This window comes from Syzygium oleosum, unplaced genomic scaffold (genome assembly GCF_021117445.2).
Source record: "Syzygium oleosum isolate NSW1041296 unplaced genomic scaffold, Sole_v2.1 Sole_v2.13, whole genome shotgun sequence".
NCBI classification, from domain to species: Eukaryota; Viridiplantae; Streptophyta; class Magnoliopsida; order Myrtales; family Myrtaceae; genus Syzygium; species Syzygium oleosum.
In genome coordinates, this window is record NW_026607497.1 from 1,683,121 (window position 1) to 1,698,371 (window position 15,251).

Below are 15,251 nucleotides of genomic sequence, written 5' to 3' on the forward strand. Positions count from 1 at the left end.
TCTCTACATATAATATTCGACAAAAGCCACAAAAAACGCAAAACTATACCCACTATGACACATTTACCCTAAACTTTTTTCAGTAACACTAAACATCTTAAACTTGTACCTATATGACACATTTACCATATATCAAAGTTCAATTAGTAAGAACCATTAACAATCTGCCGACATAAATGCTAGAAAGCAAATAATGATGACATGGCGCCACGTGGCTTAAGTGAAAAAAAAAAAAAAAGTCATATAACGAAACCTTGACGGAGGGAAAATGTGTCATATAGGTATAAATTTAGGATTTTTTATGTCACAAGAAAAAGTCTAGGATAAATTAGTTGTAGTGAGCATAGCTTGGGGTTTCTGACGTAAAGTTTAGAATAATTAAATCACGATAGGTATAGTTTGGGATCTTTTACGGCTTTCTCCCTGTAACACTTTAAGACGCGGTTCGATTAGATTATTGTTTTCTCGGGGTAGGAAAAGGAACTCCATGATTCAACAGGACAATGCTCCCCTCTCCCATTTTCTTCTCCAATCGGACCCATATATCCGGTGATGATCTAAGAGAAGGCTTGTTGTAGAATCTTTGGGGAGGGAAAATAATGAGGACATGATGGAAGTTGGACGGTAGAAGACAACACCACCTGGAAAAGGTCACCCCCACACCATAGACTTTGGGCCTGACCCTCCTCCATTATTGAGCTGTAATGTAATCGATTTGCATGATTATGATCTTGTGCGTAACGAGGAAGGGTTCTCACGGGGTGCTCAAATTTCAAGCTTTTCTTTGGCCTTTTGGTTTTATCTTCAGGAGCTAATCATGTCGTCAGAGTTGACCCCGTCTCTGTCCCCGCTAGCTAGCAAGAAAAGAAACCCTAATCAGCGTTCAAAAGGGAGAATCATATGCTTAAGACATTAGACGCAACGCAAGGGCCGAAGGAGAGACATCAAATTGGAGAGAACTGATTTTTTCGTGGTGGAGATAATCGAGTGGGATTGTTCGATTAATGCTGTCCCGTGCCCTTTTACCTTGGTGCGGGTCGAGAAGTTACCCAACTCGATAATGGAAGTCGCTGACGATGGGGTTATTGACTATGCCGACGCGCTGAGAAGACCCCGTTACCATCTCATGACACGACCCCCCCCCCCCCCCTTGGTCTTTGGGTTAATTCCAAAAAAAAAGCACCAACTTTAGGTCGAGGGACAATTCTGTCCCGAACTTTTTTTTGTTCCATAAAAAAACATCAACTTTAGGTCGAGGGACAATTATGGCCCGAACTTTTTTTGTCCCGTAAAAAGGCACCAACTTTAGGTCGAGGGACAATTCTGGCCCGAACTTTTTTTTGTCTCGTAAAAAAGCACCGACTTTCACTTAAATCCCAAATCTGGCCCTTATTGACTTAAAACCATTGATTTTCCAACTTGACTATTCCACCTTACCAATAAATCCACGTGACTTGCTGACTGGATTTAAAGCATTATTCATTGTCTTATTCTCTAAACCACAGCTTGAAGAATAACGGTGAAACTGTTCGTCTCCTTCATTTCACCGGCAAGTAAAAAATATCTCCAGATTGAATCTTTCTGGCCAAATTTCGTCGTTTTGTCGTAATCTGAAGCTGTAGACCATCGCCTGTCGACAGACGCCATGGAAGAGATTCGCTAGGCTCACCACCATAACTTTTTTTCTCAAACAATGGTAACTTCAGACAGAAAATCAATGGGGGGCCAAATTTGGGATTTAAATGAAAGTTGGTGCTTTTTTACGAGACAAAAAAAAGTTCGGGCCAGAATTGTCCCTCGACCTAAAGTTGGCGCTTTTTTATGGGACAAAAAAAAGTTCGGGCCAGAATTGTCCCTCGACCTAAAGTTGGTGCTTTTTTATGGAACAAAAAAAAGTTCGGGCCAGAATTGTCCCTCAACCTAAAGTTGGTGCTTTTTTTTTTGGAATTAACCCCTTGGTCTTTAGCCCGCGACTGCAGTTTGCATGCGATGCGTGCTGACGGATGCCGCGATGCAAAATTAGGTTCCTGAGAAGTTCTCGAATATAAAATGCTCTCGAGAAACCTATTCGATACTCGTCCTAGCTTACGCCCTAGGCATTTAGCATGCTTTTCGGTTCAATTTGTCCAAACAAAATGCATGGTCTTAAAGCTAAATTATTGGTGTTTAATTTAGTCTTTGCGGGAGGAGCAAAAATTGCGGGATTAATGAAGGGATGTCTTGATGGATCACATTCGGTTTGGCGTTATTGGATGCTGGGGGGGACTCTTTTGTCAAGCTCACGGTTTTGATAGTTAATTTCGTTTCTCTTTTAGACTAATCTGCCTGCTTGCCAATTAGTCAATAACCTCGCTATGGGCTTTAGGCGAGTAACGGCTCTCTCTCGCGAGATAGCGACAAGAAAAAAAAAATTGGATTTTTGCGCCGCGCGATATCGTACCCTCGCACTTGATTAGAACGGACCCATCGTAACGTCCTAAAATAATAATCATCGCGTATTATATGATGTCTTCGTGCTTAAACACATAGATGTCGTGAACAGCACAGTATCATATCACAGAAAATCTTGATAGGCTCCGCTTCGTCGATTGCAAGTAAAATCACGTGAGGCTCCCGTCTCCTCTTCGAGATTTGGTCTTGAGTATCGCTATTCGAACTCTCCAATCCAATTGATTTATTGTGACGAGCTTAAAGCAATACTTCCTTATTCACGGACCGTTTACTCCATTATTTGTTCTAGATTAACGAAGTGGTCACTTATCAGATTCTTTGTCAAAATTTTCCGCTCTCGTGACAATTAACCATTCAGCCCTCTTTTTTTTTTTTCGGGACAGTGCGAAAAAAAAGGGGTTTTCCGATAATTTGAAGCAAAATGGTGATTTTCGGGAAATAAAAAAAAAATGGACCCTTCGATCCCTATCCCTGCTCCATATTATTGCCAAATTTGATCATTCTCTTCATAACCTTAATAAAACAAGGCAATATGTGTAGACCTTTTGATGAAAATACAAAACGTACGTCCTTTAAGTTTGCTAACTTTGATCGTGCCTTCTTTTTGTCGAATGTCTAAGGAATCGTTTTGGCTTTCACCACGAATTTTGAACGTACTTAAATTTTTCCCACTAAGGTGGTCGAGGAAGTCTGGCCAAAAAGTCTTGTCCCACTAATTTTTTTTTTTTTTTTTAAAGCTAATTAATTTTCGCTTTACGTCCTTCCAAGACCCGATCAGGAAGACCTCTTTCCCATCCTATTTGCCCACAGATTACGAAATCCCAAAACCCAAGAACCGAATTAATTAACGTAGTTAATCTCAATTAAGGGAGGGAGGGAGGGAGGGAGGGAGGGGTTGTGTGTGGTTTTTTTTTCTTTCTACTTTAATTTTTGCAATTTCCAAAGGTCTGACCCCGCCATGTGAGAGACATGAAGGGGAGTGGAGGGGCAGCTTCAAAACTTAGAATGTCTCGAACTCCCAAACCTCAGTGCTTAAGAGTACGGTCAACATTAAAAAAACTAAGCATTTCTCTGAACACCCAATTAGCAATTGGGTCGGAACTTGCATGTTCATCACATGAATAAGAGAGAGAGAGAAAATATTTGTTATATTTTTTATTTATTTCCTTGTTGGGTTTTTCAAGAAGGGGAAGGGGGTCATGAATTTTCCTCGTGGGGGAGTGTTTCGTATTTATTTCTTTTTATTGCATGGGATTTTGACCTGAGTGGTAAAGGTAAAACCGTGGCAGGAGCGGTTTTTTTTTCTTTTTTTTTTCCAACTTTCCAGAGAATCTGTACCCATCAATGGTCCTTGACAACTTTTGTTGTTTTGCGCTCTTTCTGTCCGGTCTCGACAAAGCTTCTAACAAAGTTTGGGTCGCTCGGAAAGGAAATCAAAATTTTCAGCAAAATTTCCCCCCATTTTTAAATCACTCTTGTCAAAATTTTTTGTGGGGGAGAACAGACTGTGGAGGGAGTTGCAGATTTGGAGATCAGAGAAATTCACCAAAAGGGTGGTTTTGGTACAGGTCCCCTTGACCGAATGTGCTCCCACCTCTTTCCCCTGTTTTTTTTCCCTTCTTCCAAGAATTTGGCAAGATGGAGAATTTTAACTTTCGTTGGGGGCGAAAGGGAAATTGATTTTCAGGGCAAGTTTTTTTCTTCTTTTTTTTTGGGGGGGTCATGAGGAGGGCACGTGATGACCACGTGAGAGGCTGTTGTTGTCTTGTAGCTTTTTCATGTGCTTTTGGGAGAAATTGGGTCGCTTCCTCTTTGGAGGCTCTTTGTCTTGTTTCTTGGAGATGGGGGGGAGGGACAATGGGAAGATGATGATCCGTCCTTGATGAATAATGGCCCCCCTTGGTGAACTGGCAAAACCTGGCGCCCATGCCTACCTTGGATAAAGATTGAAATTCTAGAAGAGAGAGAGAGAGAACAAAATGAGGAGAAATTCCCAGAAATATAGGCAGAAAATTAGGAATCCGAAGATAAATCCGAGCAAAGTATGATTTCGAGAGTCGGGACGCTCCCCCGACCGGAATGGTCGCTTCATTCACTTACTTAAAAGATTACGGTTTTAAGGGGTATTCGATCTCTCTATTTAATCTCGAGAGGAAGGGCAATTGCGCAGCTGGATTACACGGCAATCAGAGTCCGAATTTCGTCGAGGCAGCTACATTTCTACCTGTTGATCGGTTTTGCTATACATGTGTTCTACCTATTATTGGTGCCAAATAATCGTCCCGAGAAACGCTATATTTGGAAATCATACAGGCTATATGGGGTCACCATATTTAGGTAAAGTCCAATAGGAATAGGCCCTGAGGAACAGAATGTGGAACCACCATGTGATGGATTCCCAAAGGTTGATAAGAACACAAGGATGTATTTTAAGTTAATAATGTACGGATTGTACTAATTCAAGGAAGGCAATAAAAAATAAAATAACGTAAAAATGAATGGCACCAAAAAAAAAAATTTGAAGGAAGGAAGGAATTTTGAGACATGATGATCATGGCGTGTCGGAAGCAGCTCCAATTCGAAGGGTCTCCCTCGATTGAACGGTGCATTTGAGACATGGCGCCTTTTGGGCTTTCCTTGTCGTGTCGTTTTCTGAGGAACCTGTCGTTTTGGACCCCCTACTACCCCCCCGTTGTGTGTTTTGGCCCACTCGATCAGGCCTCATCAGTCCGTTTCCTTTCCCCCCCCCCCCCCCTTCCTTTTCTTCTCTTTTTGAGACAACCTAAGTTTGTTTACCGGGGGCCTCGCTTCGCTAAACGTGGAAATAATACTAATTCATTCGAGGCACGCACTTCAATATTTTCCCTATTCATCATCGTATCGGCACGGTGCGATTTTACATCGTTCGACGCCCCCCCGGTATTACTCGCCGGGTCAGATATAAAATCCCCTGAGAAGCGTCGTGTACGAATTGGCTTCTAATTTTCACTTGATCTAAATCTCGCGGCGCATGCAGTTTGGCTTTATTTTTAAAACTTGAAACGGCCGAAACTTTCGGAACATATAAAAATCCGCGTGTTGATAGTCGTACGATTTTTCGAAACTTCGATAAGTCTTTTTTAAAAAGTCGACGGGAAAATGCAACAAATATAAATAAACAAACAAACAAACACAATCTTAAGACATCACTCGACTCCACCAACTATATATCGTGAAATTAAGCGACGTTCAATCGAGTTTGGCCGTTCTACCTTAATTTGTTGTTTGATTCGCCTTTCATCCAAACACAAAAGTGCCCATGAAAAGAGGGGCAATTCTAGTTTTTCTGGCAAATGCGCCGGTCGAGTCGATAATACGACTAGGTTTCGAGTTCGCGGGGCTGTCAATAAAAAATGCGAGATTGTAAGCTCGATGCCTTGCATCAAACTCTCTTGCAATTACTAATCAGTGCACGAAGATTGCCCTATATATATATACATATAAACCATACTCTCTCCTTTGCATGGTGAACTAAAAACGAAAGAAAGTGGGGGGCACGATGACACGACACATCCCTAACCTCATTTGTGAACACTGTTCTGTCTCACTGGAAAAAGGAAAGCTTCTGCCCCCTTTTCTTTTTCTCCCTGCTGACAATTGATTAAAAAAAAAGAGAGGAAGAAAATAGCAAAAAAAATAATGAAAGAACAGGGAAGGAAAAAGGTGGGGAGTAAAGATGAGAGTGGCAAGCTATCATGGGAGGGCAGCCTCCTTTGGTCCCTTTTCCCGGCACTTCTCTAATGATAATTGGCACAAGACCACATGCATGGAAATACAATTGCCAGGATGGCAGACAATCTTCTGTTTTTCTCTTCTTCTTTTTTTTTTATAGAAAAATTCACAAAAATCCTAAACTATGCGATACATTTATTCCAAAAATTTTTTGTTGTGACATGAAAAATCAAAACTTGTACTCACGTGACACATTTATCCAAACTTGTATCGATATGATATATTTATTCCAAAATTTTTTTTTGACACCAAAAACTCTAAACTTGTATTCGTGCGACACATTTTAGTGTTTTTGATGTCATAAAAAAATAATTTGGGATCAATATGTCAGTTTGGAGTTTTTTGTGTCACAAAAAAAATTTGGAGTAAACGTGTCATATGGATATAAGTTCGGGGGTTTTTTGTGTTACAAAAAAAATTTGATGTAAATGTGTCGAGTTGGCATAATTTAAGGTTTTTGGTGGTTTTTTTTTTTTAGCTTTCCCTTTTTCTTTTGGTAGCCCGCTATTTTTCATTAATTTTATTTTCAGTCCTTCACCTCCTCCTCGGATACCTTCTTGAAAGAGACAGAGGCCAAGAAATTAGAAATTAAAGAAATTAAAGAACAGAACAGAACAGAACAGAACAGAGAGAGAGAGAGAGAGAGAGAGAGAGAGAGAGAGAGAGAGAGGGGCTCTTCCTCGTGGCCTGGTTGGGGTCGTTTCACCTCGTCCTCTCATGCTTTAATTTTGAACGCTTCCATATTGCGTTCTTTTCTCCTGTGATCTCCAACTTTCGGTAGTCGTCGGGCGTGGCGTTTCTTCTTCGCAGGCGACGACTAATTTAAAAAGGGTCTTCGCTGTCGTAATTGTGTAGAAATATACGGGCGTGTTGTGTTCGACATAGAGAGAGAGAGAGAGAGAGAGAGAGAGAGAGAGAGAGAGAGCAAAAGAGGGGGAAAGCTTTGGGTGGTGCAGACTGCAGAGGCCAAAACAAGAGAGAGAAAATAATGGGAATCGGGATATTAATTGGAGGGGGGGTGGAAAGGTGTCAGGGAGCGAGGTGAGCAGAGCAGAAGCAGCAGTTATCATTGGACCTGCAAACTTTCATAGAATTGATGGAACTCGCATCTCTCTCTCTCTCTCTCTCTCTCTAGATTTGCAAAGCAGAGAGAGAGAGAGAGAGAGAGAGAGGATTGAGGTTTGGGGGAAGGCGGGGCTCGCGGGGCTGAGGAACAGAGGTGGAAGAGCACGTGATGGCCATTAGGGGAGAGAGAAAAAGATAAGAGCAGTATAAACAAGTCATAATTGGTGACCCTTTGTAGTTTTGCAGCATGCAAACCTGAAACCCCCCGCGACCATCATATCTGCGGTCCTTTTCGTCTCTTCGTTTCTTTGGAGTCTTGCGCTGCAAAAAAACCAGTAACCCCATGATGTCTCTCTCTCTCTCTCTATCTCTGCATCAAAAGGAATCATGATCTCTGGGTCTCCTAGTGTCTCATGTTACGTAGAGACAGATTTTGGTAATTGAAACAGGGGAGGACAGAGCTCGACCTTCGATGAGGACAAGCATCGTGTAAATCTCATCTGAATCTGGCCAATCCTCCTTGAATTGCTGAAAGAACACAGACTGATCCTGCCGTGGCTCCGGAGGATTATCAAAAAGGGTTGTTTGTGGTCACCCCAAACAATGTACACTTATCAAAGCGACATCCGAAATGCATGTACATTTGAGCGGAACCGAGTCCGGTGGTGCGTGAGCCCGAGGTACCATTGCACGACGCAACGTTATCGTGTCTTCAAATAATGAAATCTGATAATTCATTTCTTCGGCATCGACACATTTCACTCACAATCCATGTCTCCAGTAGCACGAACTCAGCCCACAAATTATATATTGCTTGGAGTCGAGACTCTCGAGCCAACTCGGTGATGACCAATTGACCTTTCCATTCCGTGTCAATATGTTCTGTGCGTGCGTGCGTGCACACAGCGAGCATCCAAAGCCGTGGCTTTCTGACATTATAACCGCTCAAGGTAAATTATACACAATGAGATGCGAAATCACATGATAAAACATGAATCACAGGGATAGGACCGGTCATCGGTTGAGCCAACAGAAAACCAAGGGAGGTTTTTCTGCAGCCATATAAGCCCAGAGGGAGAATTTCCACAGGCGATCAAGTTATGCTAATTGCTTGACATGGTCTACAGGAACAAGCAAGCAGGTCAGGGTTAACCAAAGGCCCAACCCCTTGCGGTCCAAGCACAAACTTAAGCTCAGGCAATCGCAAAACTCCCATTTGTCCTGTGTCTTTCGTAGCAGCGAGATTGGAAAAATAACACTAGGCTCAGCAAATTTAGACTGCAATGATATATGAATCTTAAACCAATCTTTCTTCCATGATGACCACAAAAATAAGGAAAAGAAAGAAGCCTATGTCTTTCCTCCTGTAGAGAAGTCAGACACGCAACACGTCGAATCATAGTTGAATAAATAATTGTCATACACGACTAGGAAAGCTAACATGGATTTATACAAGTTCATTCTTAAGGACCAATCGACCTGTTTGGTTCGTGAACGAACTATAGTAATTGACGAGGGTAATGCGGGGAGAGGGGCTATCTTGTGCTTCTCTTTCTGTCGCAATATGTGGGAAACTATTGAAGTTGCAAGAAGATTAGCATAACCGTGCGACATTACACTCCTCATATAGATATAGTAAAGAACAGTCTATGATGCGTGTGCAAGACTGGTTATTGAAAATAGTGAATATCAATGAGAGTAATTACATTCCTAAGAACTATCGGTAATTCCAAAATAGACCTAACAAAAAACAAGGGAGAATAAGAAACCATGAAAGACCTACATCTGAATTCTCCTGTGAGAAGGGCGTATCAAGAATAAAAAATACAAGAGGTGTATTGCAACAGAATAACGAAAAGGACCTTAGCTTGTTAAATATTTAGTTTCAGCAGCAGCACCAACTCATCGGCAAAGGAAATCCTTCATTCTTCAAAATTTTTCTTTATAACTGGCCTTCCGAGAAGAACAAATTGACAGGAAGAACTAATCATCAGATGCCACAGTGGGGCTGTCCGAGCAGATCTCCTTTTGATGAAGTTCAAGTAACCTCTTTTCTGGACCACATAACCCTGCATGTCAAGTAATTTTGTGACGATTTTCTATTAGCTATTTTTCAGGGCAAACAGATTGACAACTGCTAGTGAAAAGTGGTCAACATTTTCGTTAGGTTCAGTGAAGCTTTAGAATGTAGTTCTGGACCGACCGGGTAATTTGATGAGCACCAAACAGAAAATCAACTACTTTTAACAAGTAACTGTGCCAAACCACTGGAAAATTCAATCATGTTGTTATCAATTTTTTGCGCATAATGATGAATGGATCTTGATAGACTATCGTCTAGCAAAAACAGATCCTTTTTGAGTTCTAAGACCAACCTGAACACTTCGGTATATCCCACACGGCAATGGATGAGGGTGTACACTCTGGTTGACATAGCTCTTTGTTATTCTCATGGTGGACATTCATCGCAAGCATCCATGCACCAATTGTGACGTCCTCATTGCTGAACATCCGGACACTGTCATTCAAACGGAATAAACATCAGATAAAATGATTAATCGAGAGAAGTGTTAGCATACTCGATTGCATTATCCTTTCAGAACTTACGTTAAATCACATATAGAACAGTCTAGTTTTGCAAGGACTCATCGTGATACAAACCGTAGATCAGCAAAAGCTATGACTGGACTAGCATTCAACAGCAAAGGTAAATTATTAGGCTTTTTGAGGACCTAAAACAAAGTTTTGAAGTTGCACAAGCGCTTGAGCATTGCATTAGACTCAGTTGACTTCTCAACAATGAATTAGATATAGAAGGTTCAAAGCGATATACACAACAACAATTTAGAACTTATGCCACTAGGTGGGTCCGGCTCTATGAATTTTTTAGACCATTGCGCTATATTCTGTATCAAGTCTTCTATAAGATCTAAATGCTCCACATCTTACCTTAATTTGCACGTAAATATATAAGATGCACTATATTAACAAACGTATAGCTCTTCAAGCAAAGGTCTCGGTCAAGGCCACCTAAGGAGCAAGATATCATTGGCTGAATCTACCACGAGAGCACAATCCTTCACCTCTCAAGTGTCTATTCTACAATAAAATAAATACAAGCACATCCCACACTGCGTGAGCACAGCAGCCATTGCAGTTCAAATTGCTGCATGTGAATGTTGGTCATCAACGAGGAATCCATTAATGCAGAATGCAATTTGCTGGTTAGTTTGTTCTCTCTTCTTAAAGTAGGAAACATGTGATTAAGCATAACAAGAACTAAAGCATAATTCGGTGAAGGTAAGGAAATTAGCTTCATCCAACTAAGATCAGATCTTCGTAATTATGAATTCAAGTAGAAGTCTGACGAGACAAAGGATAAGCCGTCACAGCATCGGGAAAAAGTTGGAAAACTTCCTTAACGACACCCAGAAATGAAGCAACCATATGCTGATATTTCTATATGCCTATTTAAGCTAGTCAGAAGACATTGATGAGAAAACATGCCTGTTGCTTCTGAGAGCCACCAAACTTGCAACTACTTCTGCTGAAAGGGCATAGATTGGACCATAAGCATGGAAGAAGTATTCTTTCCCTAGCAAATAGGCTAATGGCTCATACCTGCACATGGAGAATGGTCCAACCACATTATAAACAAAAAGAAAGACAAAATGTAGGAAGGGACACTGATTGCTGGTCATAAACAAGTGCCCTCAAGAACTTTCTTGAGTAATTTTCTGCCAAACTACATGACTACTTCATCAGTTTCACTCTAGAGAGAAAACTTGTGAAGGTTCCAGCTCAAAGATGAAGTTTTCCACATAGATCAAACTTCCAAGGTAAGCTCAAAACATTTGAACATGGAGAAAATGTGGAAAGTCGTTGATACTAACTTTCTGAAAGATATAATTGCTATATGTTAAAAACTTCAAATTGTTTAACTCTTTTTCACTACATGTCGTGACAGGAATCAAAAGTGAACAAATACTGATGAAGAGGCAAAGGATTCCAAGACAATACGAGAGTTCTCTGAAAGAAGATACAAGGCAAAGCATTCCTACAAGCACAATATAATGGTCCTCTTGAAGAAGAAATTCAAAGAAAAACATGGAACTAACCATTTAAGTTTCGGGTCGGTGAAGACTGGGCCCTTTTTCATGCATCCAATATAAGTTTGGGAATGACTTCGTTCCTTTGTCAAGAGCAGGGAAAGCCGATCTAACAGTTAATGAGATGTGATTGCGAGATCATAAGACAACTGGTGCGAGTTCATACTGTGATGTAAATGCAATACAAGACCGTAATTCCAGTTACCTGGCCTGAGATAGATGTCATCATCCGCTTTAACGTAGAACTCAGCATCAAAAAGTGCATAGGCGGCTTTGAAGAAAGCTAACCTGCAGTTTAAAGCAGATTACGCCGGAGAGAGAGAGAGAGAGAGAGAGAGAGAGAGGTGTTTACGTTTTGTAGGGGAGCTTGCTGTACTCCTCTTCTACATCCAACAGTAAGAAGTCATCATACTGGGACACTTCCTTTTTCAATTCCATCATCTTTGCCCCATCATTAGTCCTACCAATGACAAATCTAAAAACTAATCCAGTGTCTTCCTCCAATCTGCAATATAGTCCATAAACTCACAATCAGTAGAGTTTCCTATAGCTATACATGAAGAGCACAAGAAAAAGTACTCAGATTTTAGCTAATTGAACTGCTTGCTTGTAGGCAACAGTTGGAACTTAGCAGGTCGAAACGCAAGAGAAGACAATGATATTACCATATAAACAGCTGTTAAGAAAAGACACCTAACAACTAAACTAAAGCCAATACTCACCAACCAAGAGAGCTAATCTCCCGATGATTGATGGCTGCAGAAAGAGTCGTCTAAACAAACTAATCTTAATCTCAATTATGTTCTCCCATAATGAATATTCATGTATAGCCATATAACCGTTCCCTATGTTCCTTGGCTCCATCAGTGATGCAACAATTTGCTTATTTACACTGCTACCAAAGATATAATTTAAACATTTCCGCTTCTTTCAATATAATCTCCCAGGTGATGATTTCCTAAAATACCACATTCGAGCTACATTATAGTTCTAGACTGTGAGACCTGAAAAACAACTTCAATGGATACATGGTCAATATGAAGTGATCTTTATCAGCAGCAGATACACGGCAGATACTACATGGTAATTTCATTGGCTCCATAGTTAATAAGAAGCAAGCTTTCTAGCATAGACACTATGGATGCTACTCAGCATTCGCAAGAATTAATAGTGGCAATGAACCAAAGCAACTACTCATGATTCTCTGCAAATTCTCATACATAAGACAAACAGCTGGAATTTGCATTCTTATTCCCGAGTGATTAACAACAAGAGACTAAAGAAATCAAATGCAATAAATCAGCATGAGCAGATCAATTCCACACACCGTGAGATCAAGAATTCGACGAGCACGAGCACTCAGTCAGATGCAGCAAAAGAAAGAGCGCCTACCGTTGCAATTTCTCCCGATCCGACGGCATCCAAGTCCGCCGGAGAGATCTCCGGCGGCCGACAGATCCGAACCCGGTCTGAATCCCCACGAATCCCTTCACCTTGCGCCTCCTCAGGACCTTCTCGCCATCCCTGACCAGCAGCCCCCCGCCGCCACCTCCGCCGCCGCCGTCCCTCCCCTCCCCACTCCACGAGACGCGGAGCAGGCGGGGCTCGACGCCGGAGCACCTGTAGCCGCGGCTCGGCCCGAGGATGGCGACGAAGCCGAGCACGAAGCCGGAGAAGCCGACGAGGAGGCAGCAGGAGACGATGAGCATGGTGGAGCGGCGAGGTGAGGGCGGCGAGGGGCGGCCGTGGTGGTGGTGGTGGTGGTGGGGCTTGGGAGACGACGGCATGGCGGTGAGGGGGTCGGAGAGATCAAAGGCATGTGAAGGAGGAGAGAGAGAGAGAGAGTTCGTTGAGATCGGGGAGAAGAAAGACGAGAGAGATAGAGAGAGAAAAATTGGTGAAGGATTGCTTGCTTAGGAGAGTGACTTGCGAGCTGAAGAAGCTTCGGCCATTGGTGGAGCTGTCGTTTTAACGTCGACGATGTTGATTCCGGGACGGGGGAGGACGACGACGATGACGACGACGACGACGATGATCCTTTCAAGGCACGACGGATCGGATCATCGACGGGAAGTGATCATTATATTATCGGGGCGAAATTTAGAACTGATTTTTTTGTCCACAAATGTTTAAGGGGAAAAGCGTAGAGTCATGAGCCTGTTGCAATCTTATACTTTTTAGCCGCGTAAATTTAGTTTTAAACTTTTTGCATTTGCATCAATTGAGTCGATTGGGCCAATTTTGACTGTAAATCGTTAATATGGACGCCGATTGTTTTACGTGACACGATCGACGCTGAAGTGAACACCGATCGCCGGATCTGAGCGAGGGCTTGCATGGCCCTCGCTTTGGCCGGCGAGGGCGTCGAGGAGAGCCGTGACCCCCTCTCTGGCCAAAGCGAGGGCATGCGGAGCCCTCGCCTAATAGCTGGCGAGGGTGTCGCAATCCTCTCCTAGAGCTGGCTAGGGCCATAACACCCTCACCCAATGCTGACGAGGGTCACTAGCTCTCAGTCCAAAGGAAAAAAGAATTTAAAAATAAAAAAAATTATAAAAAAAATGTTCACGTCAACGTCAGTCGTCTTTCGTCGACCGTGCCAGGTAGGACGACTAGCGGCGATGTTAGTGATTTCTATTGGCCGGATAGACTCAATTGGCACAAATGCAAAAGGTTTGGGACTAAATTTGCACAATTGTAAGGTTTATGACTGAATTTGCATAAATTCAATATGTTTAAGACTTTTCTGACACTTTTTGCAATGTTCACATAAATATAAATTGATTTGTAATCTTTAATGAATTCTTTTATGTATCATATGATAAATACTTTTCGAATCAAAAGTACGTTTTTATAGCAAAAAAGCCACAAAAAGCTCTCAAACTATGCCTACTATGACGCATCTACCATAAGTTTTTTATTGTTACATAAAAAACTCCAAATTATACCCATTGTTGCACATTTATCCTAAAAATTTTCATGTGGCGAAAAAAAACCCGTTAAGGAGTCATCAGATGATTTTTCAGCCAAAACGACGTCATTTTTATTTCATTTAAGTTACATGGGTGCCATGTCTAACATCGTTGCTCATTACGGAAGGGTAAATATGTCTCACAAGTATAAGTTTGGATTTTTGGTGGTATAGAAAAAAAATGTTTATAATAAGTGTGTCACAGTGGACATAGTTTGGGAGTTTTCGGCGACTTTTTCCCATTAGAATATATACTAATGAATGTTCTAAGAGCACCCCTATTGAATATGTAAAAAAAAATCTCTATTATCCCCCTGTCATTTTTTTATTACAAGGAAGACATTCTTAGATGGTCTCATATCATAATAGTGCATCATATTAAGGTTCAAGCTTTAAAGAAGTAATAACATTCAATCACATCATTGACAATATGCAAATGGTCTAGTAACTCCGTCGAAAGAACTCGAAAAATCCTCAAATTGACCTTACGCAATCAATCAATGTATTCTAGCGTAATTACAAATACCGATCTAGTTAAAAATAAAGGCGATTAAGCTCGCGAGTCGTCACCACAAAAATCATGAGACATCGGTATCTGACCTTTTCGAATATCTCTCGTTGCTTAAGCCCTATGAAGGACTTGAAGCACATTCGTTCGACCAAATGATGTCGTGGTTAGAGAATGTTCCAACGTTTGTAATGCCACCTTAGGATTCACATTAATCAAGCAAAATTAGACAGCACTCTATCTAATTTCACATTGATTAAAAATGTTTTCTCGTATTTTCTTATTAATTAAGGGAATATCCTCGAAAAGTTTTTATTCATCAAATTTTTTGGACCGAATAAACTAAAAGAGGACATTGCTTATTTCCCCTACATCAAAA

At 41.4% G+C, this 15,251-nt stretch overlaps 1 protein-coding gene across 1 annotated transcript; it reads right to left on the bottom strand.

The window, feature by feature from the left end:
* Positions 1–8,943: 8,943 nt before the first annotated feature.
* On the bottom strand, positions 8,944–13,450 carry LOC115681285 (probable beta-1,3-galactosyltransferase 14). The gene is made up of 7 exons (XM_030605186.2): positions 12,789–13,450; positions 11,749–11,901; positions 11,602–11,684; positions 11,406–11,505; positions 10,795–10,908; positions 9,663–9,805; positions 8,944–9,356 (listed from the first exon to the last, which is right to left on the bottom strand). The coding sequence occupies exons 1-7, from the start codon at positions 13,181–13,183 to the stop codon at positions 9,271–9,273; spliced, it is 1,074 nt and encodes a 357-aa protein (XP_030461046.1). The 5' UTR covers positions 13,184–13,450; the 3' UTR covers positions 8,944–9,270.
* Between the last annotated feature and the right edge of the window lie 1,801 nt (positions 13,451–15,251).

Bases quoted from the DNA above. Each gene is read 5' to 3' on its own strand.
- LOC115681285 (XM_030605186.2), bottom strand. From the start codon at position 13,183: ATGCCGTCGTCTCCCAAGCCCCACCACCACCACCACCACCACGGCCGC. The intron at 11,902-12,788 runs GTAGGCGCTCTT...ACTATATTGCAG, and splicing joins GATCGGGAGAAATTGCAACG to ATTGGAGGAAGACACTGGAT. The intron at 9,806-10,794 runs GCATGTTTTCTC...TTTGAATGACAG, and splicing joins GTGGCTCTCAGAAGCAACAG to TGTCCGGATGTTCAGCAATG.